Genomic DNA, 18,827 nt, shown 5'->3' on the forward strand with positions numbered 1-18,827 from the left:
ATATATATGATGAATGTTGTCTCTGCCCGATATTAACGGTATACATATATATCACAGACTGCGTGACGTATTGCGTTTTTTATTTGACTTGGTGTCGGTTTGTCACTGCCGATGCTATCGCACTCATCGTTATTGTAGACAGTAGTAGGAACAACACCTTCTCAATGGAAGTCTACATGTTATGGTGATCGGTTGAAGCTGGAAAGGCCTTCCTGTTTCGTTGGCAATCAAGTTTAAGTTATTCGAAACAGAGACGGCCGACAGATCTATATTTGGCGTCATCTAGGTAAAGCAAAAGAGGGCAGAGGTCAGGTTAAGCCTCATTGCCCTTAACCTCCAAAAAAAAAGAGGCCCTTTCAGCTTATTTTTCTCCCTAATTCTATATAACATGGTTTGCAACGTAATACCGTTTAAGTGTACGTAAATACTGAACATATATTGGTATTATATTGGACAGCCCGGCTGACGCCAATCTCATGATGAGGTATCATATTAGAGATAATAATCCTCGTTACAGTTTTGCTAAATGAAGTTGATGTGATGCGGTAGATAGGTCATGAAGATAGCGGGCTAGGCTAGTTCAAGTCTGCGACTACTTTAGCTAATTGTTGTTAAAACAGCCGCGGTAGAAATAAATTAAAAATAGCTTAGCAGTGATTTCTAATAATAATAAGCAAATGCGTGCATCCTTAAACAGTCAACAAATTTCTCTATCGGACTGCCGGGGTTGCGGTTACACAGAAAGCAATTTCTCGTTGAAAACTACTCTCAAAGGGGATCAGAAAAAGAACCGTTAACGGCTCCCTGCCGTTAGCAGTAGCTACAACTGAATTACACATTCTGCCGTTGCTGCTGTAATCACGGGATGATCGACAGAGGTTGCTGCTAAAAGCAACTTAACAAAGTAGAGGGGTAGTAGATTAGTTAAATCTAGGTGTGTGTGTTCACATGTATTTACTCAAGTCCGTATTATACTCGCTAGAATTTTTTAGAGAAAATGGTAATGAGTAAAGGAAATGATGACAGAAGTGGTACTGCGGGCACTATTGAGTAGCCATAATAATGGCCCTTGAATGCTACCTAAGATCATGTCTATACCAAATGACACTTAGTCTTCCGCAGCGTTTTTGTATTTTAGGGCAATCGCTACAATTACCGGGTGTTCTTTTGCTTCGCATAGCAGTATAATACAGAGGAGTGGAGTTAGTAATAAAGTTGTTGGACATAAATATTCGGGTTGTTATATATCAATATTAATACATTTCGCCTATTTAAATTATGCTAACTTCAACTGCTTTTGTCGATTGATTCAGACTAATTAATAACGCTCAAGTTACTTTTTTAGTCTCATAAATTACATATTATTTGCCGTAAGCCAAGCTTACAGGAGCAGTTACTCGTATCTATCTTTGGGCTATAAGATTAAGAAGTCTTCAGCCAGAACTAGTAAAAGTTATGAACAAGGAATTTCTTAACTGTAGCTTCAAATTAAATGACGTTGTTCATTTTGATTAAATTCATGTGCCAATCTATTTTAAGATATTTTGATAGTAAACCAGCGTCACGGAGCTGGCAGATTTTTAAGTGTTCTATAGTGCCTTGGCAATGAAATAGCGGATGTCCATTCGGTTCTGATATTCTTTCCTTGTCCAGTTCTTTCGCCCCTGTGTGAATGCTTTCCTTTATGTTTGTCATTCGGTAATGGCAAAAATCGTTGATGTTGTAATACTCATTGGCTTAGTAGTCATGTGCCACCTTTAACCGAAAGCGATGCACTGGCTGAAAAAAGGGAGAACAGGTCATATTTTAGTAAAGCACAAATCAATAAAATACAGAACGTTCTGTCACTCCGTCCATGTTTCATACACAGCTTTTCTATTATGGAAATTCGCTCATAATAAATCTGTAACGTCTAAGTAGACTGCGCTGTAGAACAGGGCTACATGAGAATGCGTTAGAACTCCAAAGTAGATAGTGTCTTATAACCCAGAAAGTTGCTATTTAGTATACACGTATACATAATATATGCATCGTCAAACGAAAGTCGAATGTAAATTTATACCTGTATTTCATATACAACCTAATGATACGAAGGTTTGTTAGCTACCTACGACAGGATCTCAATGAAAAATTTTTTTCACATACTAATCCAAGTCTATCGTACTGTCCTGGCCTGCCTATATTGTTTTGTTTGTGCTTTCGGAGCGAGATATCAGCTGTGAAGAAGTATGTTTTTGCCATATCTTATTCGTAATCATTGCTTCGTCAAATGGAAAGCTCTTTGTACGCCGCTGCTGTACAAAGTACAAGGCAACGCAGCAAGCAAGCTCCAACAAGATAAGATCTTTGATGCAAATCATGAGAGCTCTTCTTACCCTCGCCTAGAGCACCTCTAAAAGCTAGTCTATAAGAGTCTAGCGTAACTGCTACCAATGACATTATATAAATATAACGGAAGTCTCTATTTATTTTTTTTTTTTTGAATATTGCCACATAACTTAATTCAAAGTTAAACGCTTTACAATTTCTATTTTAATAATCAAGACCCTCTGATCCTTGCAGGCTTGTATTTGCTATACTCGACCCAATAGCCAGTCCATACGACAGTGGGCTATATTTACGTTTCCGTCGTGTATAATCAACTACAGGAAACGATCGAATCAAATCAGAATACTGGTTAAGTAGACAATGCCTATAATTCGTCCTGAGTAGCAGTCCAATCTGTTGGAATGTGATGTTACTTGGCTTTCCTGACGCTCCTGTGGCTAATCCAGCTAGACTTGACTGTGATAAGTATGCAATAAAGTAAGCAGAATACGTCGATTCTGTAGAATGGGTACGAATGTTGGGAGTACTCCAGGGTGTTCAAAGTGTACGGATTTCCGAGAACTTCTCTGAGTTTGCTAGTCGATTCGCGTTGGGTATAGGAGCCGAAGACGTCGCTTCGGCAAGCATTGAAAGAAACGCAGTAATTTGCATTGCCTTAATTACGCGGCCCATGAAATTATGGTAGCAAACAATTATCCGGTGTTCGCACGTGCTCAAGCGTTCGTTCTTGCTTTTTGTTTTGTTACTAGAAATCCCAAACCTCTTTGGACATCAGATTGTTGCAGGTACATCTTCATATTCTGATTTTTTTGGTATAAGGTCCGTACACGTTCAATTTTCATCGTATTATCATTATTTCATCGATACTCCCAACGTTTGGGCTTTGCTTCATTGCAGGGGAATAGAAGCAGGCGCATAGTCAACTGTAGGTCCAAAGGTAATCGCGAGGCGTACCCGTAACTATGGGTTCTACCTCAATTTAAGGCTTACGTCTTGTACACGGTCCAATTATTTCTCTAGCGTGCCGCGTTGGCTATACTAATCTACGGGACAGTAGATTCCTCGGATTGGCTGATCAGTCTTAGCAGTCGAGCTCACCGATGTAAGCTTTGTTTATAAAATTATTGTCCAACGAGCATAAAGCTAGGCAAAACACAAAGGCTGAGTGCTCTTACCGCTAAAGGTGAAAACATTGGCAGTGTACGCACCCGTCGAGGTTCTGGCGGCTTTTCCGTAAAAGCACTTTTATTGATCCGCGAGACAATCGACAACCTAAGTCGAGTTACGTCGTTTGTTGTAGAATGCGTATAGACACGACAGAAGCTACGTATACTGTCCATGAACGTTCTTTCAGCCATGTTAAGTAGACCTTAAGTATATGAATGTCTTTACCAGTGATCAAAAATTAAAGCGTATTTTTTTTTACCTCGGCTAGTTGAACGAAGCTAAATAGGTCGTTATTGATCAGAACGCTATCTCCAGAAGGGCGACGTGATAGACTTGCTTCAATAGGATATTAGAGTCTAGCCGTTAACAACTTAACCAGTAGGAGCACCAGACTAGAAGGTTTCTGGTTTTCTTCAGTTTTCAGGATAGCCTGACTTTGTCTTTTCTTTTGAACCGACTAGTTGATTTGATGTAACTAAGCTAAATAAATGTGCCAACGTGATCAACTATTTGGTCCGTAGGCAACAATTCAGAGTGAATCAAGCCTTCCAGTTCCATCAAGCGGTAAGTATACATTTTTTTGGATGAAAATCTGTGTGGAACCTTAGTCTTGGTTTCTTTCCTGTTTACATAATAACTTAGTGGGTAATGTATTTGCCTGCAAGTCCTAGAGACATGTTGTGGTCTAGGCTTGAATCCGGATATAAACATATTTCGTTTCGAGCTGCGAGCCAGCCGTCTCATAGAATACCTAGCGGCGATACCGGGCATAAAACAATCATCTCTTGGAACCCACCCAATCCGATCTCTAGTTCATGTTGTCATACAGATATCACTTCTTGATGATTTTGTGCAAAAATCAGTTATTGTGGCCGCGTGATGGTTAATAGCGAGCGAAATAAGATGCAGCGTTAAGTCGTTATTCTCTGTCGGATTCAGAGGGTTTCTGTATAAGTTTAAGACTCTAAGGTGCAACCCTCTTTGAAATAAAATGGTACTTACAGCCCGATATTGCTTCAGCACGTTAATAGAGTAAGGAGCGCGCTTTCAAATCGTAAAGGGATAACCAAAAACTGAGAAGTGAGCCAAAAACTTTTTTACAGCGCGGGAACTTTCTTTCCAACATAAGTATCTTTTTATACGCAGCCAGTTCATTTATTTCGACCACATTCGAAAAGTACCGTATGGATATAGCACACATTTCATGGCTTAGTCGCGTGAGCTACTTTACATTCCAGTAAATAGGTAGGTTATAGGCCTTTCCAATAGATTCATCGATATCTTAACTGTCCGAGGGTTGGCAAGCGAACAATTATAATAGTATATAATGGCTTTCAAATTCAATCCTTTGAAAAGTTGGGAAAGCATTTGCAGTTTTAGATAAGCAATAGAGTCTAATATATATGGTTCTCACGGGACGTTCTGCTGTGCAGCGACAGTTTTTGTGGGAAGTTTAGTGGGGATATAGTGTAAATTATAGAAATTAGACTAATAATTATACCAGTTTTACTAACTGAACACAGCCTGATTCTGTCGTTTCTAATCCTAAACATATCTTTTTGTAGATATTTTAGATAGAAACCAAAAAAAAAAAAGGTTTGAGCTCTGATATGGTCAAGCCGGATACGTATTTGCGTCAGCATTGACTATGGTTTAAGATACTAATGCAGTAAATGACGTATTGACTACTTTTCGGAGAAGTGCAATCGGCTGGGTAACACTGTACCCTGGAAGATACTTTCCGCCAGACTGCCTCTATGTCAACGCAGCAAATTCGTCTGCTACTGCTAAGCAAAATAGCAAACGTAAGCAGATTGGGTTAAGTGTGTTCGGGGCTGGCTTTCGTATTCGAGTGGGATTATTCGAAATGAGTGCAAGTTTATCGTTTATACATCGGAAGATCGAAAACCGTTAGGGACAAGAAAGGGTAGCTTTCAGGAAAAGTTTTAGTTCGAAAAGAAGATGAGATTTTGTTGATGAATGAATTTTTTCCATTCAACTAGCAGAAGCAAGTGCTCTAAACGTAAATGAAGTTTCAAAGCATTCGATTTTACTTCGTTCAAAAGCAATAATCGGAACAGTAGTGACCACAGCTTTCAGATTTTTTCAAAAATTCATTTCATGTTCAGTCTGAAGGTAGACTATCTATTAGGCAATATCGCCCCTTCGCTCGGTACTTCTGGCCGATGAACTCTCACCAGTTCGAGCCCCCTCCACCAGCTCATTCCGACAGTGCAAAGAACAATTTTTAAAGCTATTGTATTTATGTTACATGGTTGTCTTTTACGGAACCATGTGTTGCTTGGATGGTCCACCGGCACCGGTGCACCCAATCTGACGATGTTTATTGTTGCTCTCTCGTTATTTTGCTCATGAGTTTCGCTATGCGCCATTACGTACAGGTTGAAAACGTTACACATGTTATATACATAATAATCTATGCGTTGATGACAACCTAGATCTAGTACGTCTCAACACCACGTGATACGACGAAAAGTGAACATATGTCCTACGTGTTTCCTACATTTTAAGCCTTTGACTGTTCAGCCATTGTTGGACACAACGTCATTTTCGTAGGAATATCTCGCCGGGCTAATAAATAGTAGGATCTGATTTCGATCTTGCTAAATAAAACCAATATTATCACCGGTCTGAAACACGACTGGTGCTTTTCTGGTGTGCTTAGTCCCGTACTGTACAAATATGATTTGAAGAACGTAGTCATATGATCGTCGCGAATGAACGAAGTAATTTCCACGGGCTAGAACACATGGATCACTCTTTATTTGCTCGGCCAGTTCAATCAAGGTGATTATAATATGTCCGAGCATTCAATGTCGCGTGGAAAAAGAAGCATGCCGTAGACTTTTTTTTTTTATTAATTTAGTATGCACACATATACGTAAATGATTTCATCCTAATATGTACATTTTCGAATACATCGAAAAATGTCGAACTACCAAGTTCGCCAGGTTTGCCTACCTTACGTACGCCATTTCTAGATCGCTATTTTTTACTCATTGCCGCTGCCTAGATCGCCAAAAGGGGTATAAATAGAACCTTAAGTGCATAATTTTCAATCGAAGCGCGTTCTACAAGCCTAAGTGCAAATAAGCGATGATAATTACCTATTTCTATATTCCTTTTCCTTATAGCCTTTGCTCCAATAGCTGAGTCTTTTAAGAAAAATAGGCTTTTGAATATGATATTCGAACTGGACGACCCGAGTGCGTTAGCCAGAATTTCTTATGTGGATGGTGATTCGTCGATTCTATACACTGCTGCGTGATAGGTACTCAATGGTAAACTGCTAAGAACTGTTGTAAATTAAAATTAAGTAAAAGCAACGTAACTAAATTTACTGCTATTTAATAGTATTTTGCCTACCTAAACGTTGAACTTTGCCAACAGATAAAGTCAACGAAAGGCGGATGTTCGGTGTATTGCGGTTTGGCGCCGAACTATAATTGCCACATGGGGACGATTGCCGCTGATATTAGGTTTTCTACTATAAGGAAAGGGAATCTATGACACTAATGTCGGTCGGCCTTTTTCCGGGAATCATTGACTTCCGCTTTCTTTATCTGCACCATATCAGTCACTTGATTTGTGGGAGTAGGAAGCGCATTCGGAAGCCGTTTGAAAGGCCGTTAGATAACAAGGTTGTATTATGAAAGCGAAAGGGAGGCGATTTAGAGGATCATTTTGACAGATACCTCTGCATTTTGGCTTTTATATAATGACAATGGATGAGAACATATTGTAGCAGACTACTGCTAAACGAAGAAAACCCTAGATCAGTAGAACAAAGAAATGTGAAAGCACTACTGGCAATTTGGCACTACGTAATCCGCCGAAAATGTATTGCTTATTGGCAAAGGTAAAACCGTTATAAAGTTTTGGATGTTTTATCCAGCACCAATCTTCGCTGCTACGACGCTGTTTTCATACGCCGACAATACATCTTACCACATTTACCAGCAATTCTATAATTTGAAGGTTAGTTTCTACCAGAGTTTTTCAAGTTTTTAATAAAGTGGCCGTTCACTAGTCAAATTGGATTGAAGCAATCATTTCCCGAGCCGTATAAGCACCAAATAAATACCAATGCTCATATACGGTATTGCCTATTCCAATAAGTATTTGGGACTTTACTATGGCAGTCTTAGCTTTTGTCGACTGGGGACCAGGCTGACTGGGAGATAGCAAAGGTTGAATATATCTCTCATATCGTTGAAATTGTATTGATGTGTAACCGACATGATTCTTTATATTGCCTGCATGCCTTGCTAGAAGTAAAAGTGAGGAAATTTATTATCTGGAGTAAACTTTCTAAGGGCGCATTATGGCTCGGATGCAGAAATAGGCAAACCGCCCGTAATCTACGTACATAAATGCGTAGATATTGTGTCTTCTCGTAAACACCATTTGAATCTATAATTCTATAAAGTGTATAAGGACATGTGTACTAAAAATAGTTAGCACTTGTTGCCTCATTCATACAAGCTCTCTTTGTCATTTTGGTAAATAGTAAAAAAAATTGAGACGAAAATTCAAAAATTTGTTAAGACTTCGCACTTTTCTCGTTTTCTCTTACCTTAATTTGAGTAAGATAAGTCACGTAGTATCTTCATCGTTATCGGTGTTATCCCTGGAGCAGGTTGGTAGAAGTCATCGCATAATACTTATCACGTACGCGCACATAATGTATATAAACTTATCTTTCAGCTAGTTTTTATTCATAACATCTAAACCGCTTCTGTCGTTTAACTGGTCTTTCAGGGTATCCGTTGGCTGTAGTGTACCGTTGGTATGTTCACAAACTCGTCCCAAATGCACAGCATATTTTTTTTACGGTTACCGGCTTAGCGTTAATTATCTTTAACTATCGGTGGGATTCTCTGCACTCGTTAACAAACATCGTCGTCGTCTACGTTTTTATGCGGATGGCAGGACGAACCCTCGCTGGCCTTGCGGCTACCTTCATCTTCTCACTTGTAGGTCTACTTACTCAGTATAGTTATATTTTTGCATACGGCGTGAAAATTTCTAAATTTTTCAAATGCGGAAAGAAATAGCTATAAGAACAAAGTTTACGACAAGCTCAAATTGTATATCATTCGGTAGAGATGGAAAAATTCAAAAGGCTTTAGGTTTTGTTGAAGATTTTCTATTGCTCATAATGCCCGAACTGAGTAGGAGATTTCTTCGTCCGTCTTGCTTTATTTAAATATTTTATTAATCGTAATTTATTCGATAATCATATTAGTTTTATGAGCTAAAATTAAAAGGAAAGTTGTCAGAAACACTCTAACGCTACTAATTCCTGTCGTATGCATCATTAGAATCGAAAAGGCTAGTTTGTTCAGCCATACAGGTATGACACGTTCCCTCCTTAAGGTGCTCTATATCGTTCGCTCAATATTATTCTCAGCAACTAATAGCTTCCGTGTAATGCTTTGAGGCTTCTTCCTCGAAATACATCGTCCACAAACTTGGCTCGTTTCACATCCACGTTGAGTTCTACGCTATTGTATAGTAGTATTTTGTTCTCATTTCATTTGCCGCAGTCATAGTCGAGCCATATTAACTTAATTTATCGAAGCGATCGAGTGTACCATTCTACCCAGCCGCTGGTTCTCGGAATGAAAGCTTTCATTGCTCTGTCAAGAAATAAGCATCGCGCCGTATACAGGGTGCGGCATCTAAATTGGGCTTTGTTTCCATAAATAAAACCAGATATTTCAACATTTTTCATGGTTATGCTTATTCAATATAAGCTCTATTTACTGCGAGTTTAACTTCAAGCAAAAACGTAATTTTCAAAATATTTTTCCATTAATCCGTGAGTAACTTTTTAGCTATTCTCATGTATCAAACGATATTGATACGCGTAAACCTGTTAAAGTGTCACTCTAGTACGCTACATATAAAGCATCCCAGAAAGTTTGTTTTAAAGGTTAAGACGGTCAAAAGTCTTAAGGATCCATAGTGGAGGAAAAAAAATTAGAAAAATACTAACCGGTAAAGCTTATCAGGATAGTCTTTGTTCTCCTGCTCAGAATGACTTTATCTAATAAATCTAGCTGTATTAAAAATGGCTTTTTGAACTATTTAGATCTAAACTTTTTCGATGACCTTTCGATTTTCTCCATGTAAATACTTTTCGGATTTTTCAGAGATCGTGAGAAAACGGACGATAACGTAGGCTGCCGATTTTGAGCACAAAAGGTTATTTTAAATTTTCATGGGCATTTTTCCAGGTCGGACAATCGTTGATCCTTATATAAATTGAGAAAACAACGCACTGCTGTTAGCCATGTTGAATTTATTGTAAAAATAACTGGTTTTCGTGTAGTATCAGGAATTTCGTGTAGTACCACAGACGGCCCAACAAGGCCCTGATCTAGATGTCGTACTCCGCATTTTACATATTTCTTAAATGGTTGGCGACAGAGCACTATCGAAAACGTAGGATATACGTATGTAACGTACGAAAAAGCAGAGTGTACTAAGATACTCCACACTACCTAAATGTGACCGAGTAATCGAGAAGTCGACACTTCAAAGGTCACTCTTAATGTTTAATAGCTAGCTTAGACCCTCCTTACTGAAATAAAAAATAACGTGCTCTATACGTATCATCATTTGTGAACATTATAGAAGTCTGTCTGCATTATATAACAGGATAATTTACCTGGACGCTATCAGCAGTTTTGTGATCGCCAAAGAATCTAATTGAATATACAGTAATATGCTCGATTGCATCTAACTTGCGATATACGGCAATGAGTCTAAATATTCAATCTTTTGCGGGGCAATCTAGAACGTGGTTCGTTTCAACAACGCGTCGCCCAATGTTATATTTATGCTTATTAAAGAAAACCAGTTAATAAAAAAGTATATGCTATATACGTCGCATATAAAACTGTGCCTGATGTCGCTCATAATAATTATGACACTATTCGATGGCTTTTAAACAGAATCGTAGCAAGTCAAATCTAATGATGCATAAGGTTTACTAGGTTTCATATCATTCACTGGCAGTTGCCTCATCACAGAACAAAGAAAGATTTAATCGCTAACCAATCTGATGCTCTGACGCCACATTTAGGTATCTGTGACGGTTAACAGAATGTCGGCAAACCGTCATCTTCATCATTTAAAGTGTATTGCCGTACGAACAATTTTTTCTAATATTGGCCCTGCGTTACAGCTTCGCAGGATTGCTTACCTATTATAATACCCGTAGCCCGCTCGATTTGTCCTTTGTTCTAAACCTGCGTTTCACACTGCCAACACTTCCGTTCGCTCCGTCTACTTCTGAACTAACAGGGTTATCTATTGATGGGCTACCTCTTCACGGCCACGGACAACTACGACATCAAGTGGACAATGCCACATTGCATTCTCTGTCTTCGCCTCATCGGGGTTGCGTTTGATTACTACGATGGGGGAGCCAAGGACTTGGTGAGTATCGACAGCTATTACAATTGCTTCGGCTGTTTTCATTGTAAGAGCTATTATGAATATTAAGTATTATTCATATATATCCTGGTGGATTTCATCCTACCGTTTGGCGCCACCAGTTATGCCCACTTAATGATTTGAGGGAGTGGGAAATTCTTTGCATCCACAGCCGTTCAATGCTCACTGGGTACGAATTTGTCTGGACCACCTCGCTCGGATAAAATAGTAAATGGCAAAATTGTAGTTGCAGAAATAGTGATAATAATTGTTCTATTTAGCATTGCCATACTTGTTTGTGTACATGGTACCGAATGTAACCACTACTCGTAATTGTTTTACGAGTGCTTGTTTCAATGATGAATTAGTTAGTGTCTTAATCCGCGTATTTGTATAGCTATCCATAGCCCCGGTCAGTTGATGAGATCAGCTAATGGCGATTGAAATGTGTATAGATATTTAATGGTGTTTGACGAATGTCACGAAAAATTTATGTTTCTTCCACAATAAATTTTCCATGTTGGAACAGTGAAGCCAGGCGTTCTTCTCGGTATCAGAGGTTCGCGCATGATGTGTATATATAGATGAAATGAGAGTCAGCCATTTGTTATCTTGATACTTCATGCTTATTCTGTTGAACGCCAATAATGGAAGTATCTTGTAGCAAGCTAAGCAATTTACCTAGGCGGGTGTTAGTGCCATTAACATAGAGCTTAAAGAAATGCATTGGCGTATAGGGTTATAGAGTCCTTGATCCTTGGATCCAGCATCGAAAATAAGATAAAATAAGCTGGATACACCAGACCTGAGGGTTACTTAATAATAAGAATAACAATAATAGTAATAGTTATTATTAGCACTGCTAATAGCATTATATCGTTACTATGACGATAAAATCGATGTTAGCCACTTATGTGTGCCAATTTTTAATTACGACACGATATAATTAGGTTTTGCATCTTTCTATAACCTGTGTACTAACTTTTAAGTTCATTTCACTTTCAGGTTAACACTGTCGATGTATGTTAAATTTTCATTTCTTTTTTTGAATATTTTTCGTATTGTGCATGTGTACTCGTAGTTACATAAGAACTCTTATGCCAGTGAGTTGGTGAGACAAAATTAACGGTATATTTATATCCCAAAATAGTTATCTTTTGATGTTCTGCGTATTTACTGTTAATGCTTTTTATTGTTGATTATTGGCTGCTATTGACCATAAGACGTTCTAGAGCGAAAATTCATTTTTCTCGTCAATGCGACTCCACTGCTGATCAAAGTAGGCGCCACTGAAGTGTTGAAATGGTCCAACGGGACCTTTTATTTGCCTGACGGGACAATTTGCAGTATTCGTGGAGAGAACTCACAGTTGAATTGAAATCACGTTTAACTGTAAGTGATTTAAGGTTCCTTTATTAATTAGACTGTCTTTAAGTTCTCTCCATGAATACTGCAAACTGTCCCGTCAGGCAAATAAAAGGTTCCGTTGGACTATTTCAATAATTCGGTGAAGCCTGTTTTGATTAACAATGGAGTTGCACTGATGAGGTACAAAGACTTTGTACTTACCACCAATAGAATCAAGCAGGTCACTCGTGTACTTGCCGTAAAGTAGGACAACCTCATTCAATCGTTGATCAATCAATTAACGAATATGTATGTTATTATTATCAGATTAAAAAAGTATTAAAAATGTCGACGTCTTGCCAGTCTCTCTGTGCTCATATAAAACTGTTTGTATCGTAGCTTATACTTGAACATACACTCAGGCAACGTTCCGATCCACCTACGAAACTATTTGCTTTTGCGTGCTTTAATTTATAGAGCAAGCTGCCGCCCGATCTTCAAGCAACCGCTCTGGACAAAGTGCCGAGTCCCCTCGAAATGCTGGGTCACTCTTATTATTTTGGCGGCTGCATGGTTGGGCCCCAGTTCTCCATGCGCCGTTACCAGGACTTCGTGCAGGGAACTCTCTGGCCGAGTCAGAAAACAGAAATAGCAAACAGGTGCACATGAGTAGCTACACAGTTAAGAATAACTGAACAGTATTCGTGAACAGCCATATTCTTTTATACCTTATTACATCCTATGCATTGTTATATATGCATAGTGTGTAAACACAATGATTCTTTTTTTGCGCCTGATTAATTGCAATGCGCATTTTGCATTTATGCTTCTACCTAATTGTTGAAATGATCTTGAACACCATCTGTATTCGTATCTGTATTTTTTCAGTGTGTCGTATTCTATGAGCCGGCTCATTATGGGCTTGATAATGATGGCTTTCTATCAGATTGGCGCAATATACGTTAATGATAAGGTAACTACTACACAGAACGAAAAGGATAGCTAAATCTAAAACGAACTGATTTAGAATAGGCGTCAGAAACATTTGTGTAACGTTGCGCCTGTAAGCGGACCAGCAGAATTATGACTAGATAGGCAGTGTGTTCAATTTACTTAAACCGGGGTCAATACTAAAAGAGAAACGCGTGATAAACATTGAATGTCGTGGAAAAATTATCTCGTATCGTAACAAATCCCGTCTCGTTATGAATGTAAGTATAGTGCAATTAATATATATCGGAATCATTATTGTGTTTGGAAAACGAAACACCGATCGATCAATGTCTAGTCATTTTTGAAATAACTAGCTGCCTGGCTTTGGGATAATTTCGAACTTTTTAGCGGGTATCCTATGCGTAATAGTAATTTTACCCTTTTCAGCTAACAACCTCAGCTTACAGCTCTAGCTACCCCAGCTAACAAGTCTTAACGAACATAGCACCTAGCTATCTGCATCTTCACTTGGTTATGCGAAAAAAGTTCAGTGTGGTCTCCAATGTTTATTGGACTTAGCACCGTAATTCCAAGGTTTTTAAAACAATTAATTAATACATATACTAACAGGAGTATACCCATGTTCCTATTACTGGATTGCGAGTATGGTGCTATGAGGCGTCCGAATATAATCGCTGGCTAAATGTATAACCGATTATTTCTTTCAAAGGTGATCCTTTCGGAAGAATATCTCACACAGTGGAGCTGGTGTGCTCGATGGCTATTTCTAGGGCTGTTCGGAACAATCACACTACATAAATATGTCGCGTGTTGGCTTATGGCGGTGAGTTCGATACAGCAACAACGATTGCAAATTCAGTCGAGCGAAATTTATGTATAAGCGACACGGATATTTTTGTATGATTAGCACAGAGCTTTAAGCTAAGAGTAATGTTCATAGAATATTTCCTATGAATGATCTAATACCGATCTGATTTCATGTGCCATCACTATTGCATTGAACATTTCCAGGAAGGCAGTTGTGCACTGAGCGGACTATCGTACAATGGACGCAATGCCCATGGCATCAATCAGTGGAATGGACTTCAGAATATCTGGGTGTGGCGTTTTGAGATGACGACAAACTTCGATGGCTTCATCCGGGCCTTCAATATCAACACCAATAAATGGGTGGCTCAATATATCTACAAACGTCTCAAATTTTTAGGTATGTTTTTGCTTTCTTAAAAGGTTAATATAGAAACCTTATTCACGGACATCGGATTTCATACCTAGGTACGTGGCATGGTAATGTCAGGCTTTGATCAGGGCTTTCCGACAACTTCGATTCAAAGAAACCCTTCACTAATAAAGTGAATATTGTGATTACAAAATATTTATGAAACATTTGAAATACTGATTTCGTTTAAGCCCAGTTGTATTTTTCATCTCTCTCTAGAGATGTCTACAGTAACGCATGAGATGAAGGAAAAACATTCAGTCAATGTTAGAATTTTCCTTTACGATAATCTTCTTGGTCTGTAAATCTACGTGATGTTCACAGTGATTGACTCGAACGCGATGCCAAGCCTTCGTTAAATTCGAGAGTTAAAATTAGTCGAAAACATGGTACATTTGTTGTGTGACAGTCGTAATCAAGCAGTTGGATTTCATGACTTGTCCTTTTCTGAAAAGCGCCTTAGAAATGATAGATGCTCCATTTCGTCTTTCTGCTGTGCTTCACATCAACTCTTGCCTTCTGCTTGAATTTTTCTTTCAATCTCAACAGGTAATAAGAACGTAAGTCATATTGTCGCATTGGGATTCCTTGCCCTTTGGCATGGATTTCATATGGGGTACTACATCTGTTTCTTGAACGAATTCCTTGTAATGAAATTCGAACGAGACGTTTCCCAGGTAGGTGACATTTACTTATAGGGTTTTACGTAGTGTGACATCGTCATCTTTTCGGCATAATAGATATGAGCGCGTCGTTACTTTATTACTTATATGAAATATATCCATGTGAAGTCTCTTGCATATACAAGGTGTGCTAGACCACAATGCCATTACACTTCGTAATATTATTCTCCACGCTGCTTGGGGGATGAATGATAATGGCGTTATGAGATGTGGGCAAGAGAATTACAAACAAGTCTTTGCCCGTATCTTCTATATTGCCTTTTTCACTAACAGAACTTCCATTAAGTCTTTAAAGCCGGGCTATATATAGAAAAGAATAGAACAGAACTTGAGGGTATTTTTAATTATGTCTTGTTTGGTCACTGTTTCACGCAACATCTGTAGATTATCGACAGTTTTCCGCGTGTCCGAAATGTCGTTTACCATGAAAAGCTTCAATGGCTCCGTTTGATCTTCATGAAGATTTATGTTGCCTCGTTATTCGGCTATTGTTTGGTGCCATTTATTCTACTCAAGCCGTATAAATTCCATCAGGTTAGTAAGAAAGCTAATTTATCGCGGTTGTCGCAGATTTTCAACTACACAGTATTACTAGTTATCTATAACTACATTGGTTGTTTACTTATCATATAAGGGTAGATCTACTAGATCTACCCTTATATAATAAATAGTATAGTTCGTTGTGTATTTTCTCTGTCTCTCCTTATAGAATGTGATTGCATATTACAGCCGAAGTAACCTTATATAGAACCGACTACGTGGACCCTGTTTATATGAATCTCAATGCTAGTACTAAAAGTGGAGCACATTGTACCGATATGACTACTGATGATTGTGAAAATAAAATTGTTAGTGTATCTTGTCAACTCCTTCACTTCGGCTGCACAGCAAATTATTGATACTCAGTTATTTCAATTGTCTATTCTATTATTTTAGGTGTACGCTTCATTCTATTACGTTCCATCAATTCTACTCGCTATATGGTTCTTCTCCTCGTTCCAAGCGATGCCATTAGTTAAACGTATGGCCCGCGATAGCTCCAACGGCTTGGTAAATAGAGACGCTTCAATTGGCAACGGTGGGAAAATCGGCAGTGACGACACGAAGGCGCAGGACAAGCAAGACTAAACATTGAATATTACAGAAAAAGTGAACCTTCAGATGAAATTGCCAGGCCGTGATCATATCAGTTTGCTATTTCTTCTCATGTCAATCGTCGGTTTCCGCCCGCCACCATTAGCTTACGTTGCCATTAAAGCGTATTCACGCCTTGCCAAGACGGAGACTGTAACGAAATCGTTAACATTACTAAGGGCGCAATCACTTGACCAGTTGGCTGTAGCCAAATGATTCGCGAAATCGTTATAAAAACAAGCATAAACTTGTCAAGCAACAGGCTAAACAGGATATAAGCTGTTGGAAGTCTCCAGTCATCGTTTTCGTTGCGGCCAGGCAGGACAGAATAGGCTGTAGCCTGTAGTGTGGAGCCGTTGCATTTTGCAGGCCGAGACTTGCTTGGCAGGCAACTAACCAAGATCGTGACTGTGTCCTAATTTAGGGGAAGAAGAACGAGCACAACGTGACAATAGAGAACGCGTGAATATATCGTCTGCTCACTGTGACGAGCGCGAAAATTTGAAAACAACATGGAGCCGAACAAGTTCCCGTCTTGTATTGTCGCTGAAGCTACAAACATTTGAGAGTAACCGAAGACTGAATAGGTTGAAAGCGTAGGGAGATACTGTTTGACGCTTGCCATTCTCAGTTTTGCAGAGACCATCATACCCTACCATCATGATCATCAACAATCAGAGACTGACTATTGAAACAAGACGGTCTTGTACTAGTTCTAGGTAAAATAGCTTGTCAGTTAACAGACGTTACTGGCTGGGTCGAGGGAAGTTGAATCGGACAAAGATGTAAGGTACGGTTAGATGTGATTGTGCTATCCCGCCTAAGCGATTGTATCTCAACGCAGAGGAGGAACGAGTGGATATAAAGGGCAAAGTAGGGGAACGGTTAGATGGGTTGGCTTGTGGTAAATGCTACTGCATCTGCAGTTACAGTTGCCAGTGAATAGTACTGCCGTCTCAATTGACGATTGTTTCGATGCGTCGTTAGTAATATTCCTGATATGATTGCAAGATGGTGTTTGGACTTGGCCGAACTAGATAAAAATGACGTGTGACAGATTAATATAACGAATAACCTGATCGCGATGAGATAACAAATACTGAGCTCGAATATTGAGCTCGTTGGTCGAGGCGGGATTTGCCTCCAGTTGCCTTAGAGAAAAAGATTTAGATAGACCTAGAGTGTGTTTTAGAAGGTATGGAACGAATGATGCTTGATGCGGGAAGGATGTAGGAAGCAATGAAAGAGTGAAAAAATCACCATGAAACGTATATGTCTGCGCTCGTCGTCGATATATAGGAAATCCTAATACAATCAGTGTTCATGTAGGTCAATTAGGAAGTTAGCCGACCATGCGACCTCTGAATCCCTAAAAATTCGGAAAAAAAACATCCTCAAGAGAGAAAATGATCTGGGAACGATTAAAAGAGCCAGCTTTAGCTTCAGAAGATAATTCATCAATAATAACTATATAGATACACACGCAGATACGCAAGCGAGCACAGTAAATCAGTAAGATAATCGTCTATGCGATGATTGGCAGCACAACTCAGTAAAGAGAAAATGAGGGTCTTCTTTTTCGACAGTTCGAACTATATGGTAATTAGAGGGCAAGTACAATCTAGTGAAGAACGCAGGATGCCAGTAAACGGGGCCGAAAAGTGGGTCTCATCATCGCCCGCAGTGACTGATACCAATAAGTAACGTACGGAGTTTATTGCCCAGTGGTCCAGACTATTTAATCCGTTCGTGCAGTTAAACGCACGTGTTTCTGTCGTTCGATACCAGCCTATACAGATGTTAACAGACAAGAGAAATAATTAAGAACGGATCTCGTCATACCAACAAGACGCTTGTTGACACATGTTTCTTTTTCATGAGATTACTTTAACGAAAATCATCTTTGGAAGATGATGCGACACAATTAATTTTTAATATGAAAGCGAAATGCGGCGGTGGTGTAACATACATTTTCTAAAAAAAAAAAAAGCAAACCCAAAAATTATTCATATACAATTGGGCATGTGTGTCGAAGTCACGAAAAAAGTAAAAGCACAGTTTGAACGAGTATCCGAGCATCCATTCAAGGTGTTTAAGCCTACAATTATTGTGTATTATTTTTAGCATGACAATATAAACTGATATATGAATTTTCGAGGATTATTACTGTAATTGTATTAGGGAAGGGCGCAAAAAACGATACGACAAATCATACAGAACTGGATTTCTATATCGTATTTGTTTGTTGCATTTTACGCAAATTAAGGGTGCAAGAATACGACGAACACAACATTTACGTATACGCTATGAGTCGTTCCGGGTCAGTTCGGAAAGCTGGCTTCCATCATGAGACAGTGTGCCTACACCCGGATTCGAACCTAGACAGTCCCGATTTTTAATTTCAGCAGATAAACACTGCATACTGCACTAAGATCGGGTTAATAATGCTACGGTTAAGGGGCTCATCTTCTTCGCATGAACTTCGAACGTTTGTTAAGACAGAGGATACGCATTGGAGCAAAAAAAAA

The 18,827-nt window shown here is 39.0% G+C and overlaps 1 protein-coding gene across 5 annotated transcripts in view; it reads left to right on the forward strand.

The window, feature by feature from the left end:
• The window catches only part of nes (lysophosphatidylcholine acyltransferase 3 protein nessy), a 27,246-nt gene extending 8,682 nt beyond the window's left edge, over window positions 1-18,564 (forward strand). For 4 of the 5 annotated variants that reach the window (XM_086968494.1, XM_086968497.1, XM_086968496.1 and 1 more), the window contains exons 3-12: window positions 8,278-8,492; window positions 10,831-10,965; window positions 11,968-11,982; window positions 12,787-12,968; window positions 13,198-13,282; window positions 13,973-14,086; window positions 14,275-14,470; window positions 15,032-15,159; window positions 15,550-15,699; window positions 16,102-18,564. In XM_086968494.1, the coding sequence (XP_086824620.1) occupies window positions 8,278-8,492; window positions 10,831-10,965; window positions 11,968-11,982; window positions 12,787-12,968; window positions 13,198-13,282; window positions 13,973-14,086; window positions 14,275-14,470; window positions 15,032-15,159; window positions 15,550-15,699; window positions 16,102-16,293 (1,412 nt within the window). In that variant the 3' untranslated portion in view covers window positions 16,294-18,564. The remainder of the gene's footprint in view (window positions 1-8,277; window positions 8,493-10,830; window positions 10,966-11,967; window positions 11,983-12,786; window positions 12,969-13,197; window positions 13,283-13,972; window positions 14,087-14,274; window positions 14,471-15,031; window positions 15,160-15,549; window positions 15,700-16,101) is intronic. The other variant, XM_086968498.1, reaches the window with a different exon arrangement.
• Window positions 18,565-18,827: the final 263 nt, after the last annotated feature.

The sequence above is a fragment of the Varroa jacobsoni genome, unplaced genomic scaffold (assembly GCF_002532875.2).
Source record: "Varroa jacobsoni isolate VJ856 unplaced genomic scaffold, vjacob_1.0 scaffold_487, whole genome shotgun sequence".
Classification (NCBI taxonomy): Eukaryota; Metazoa; Arthropoda; class Arachnida; order Mesostigmata; family Varroidae; genus Varroa; species Varroa jacobsoni.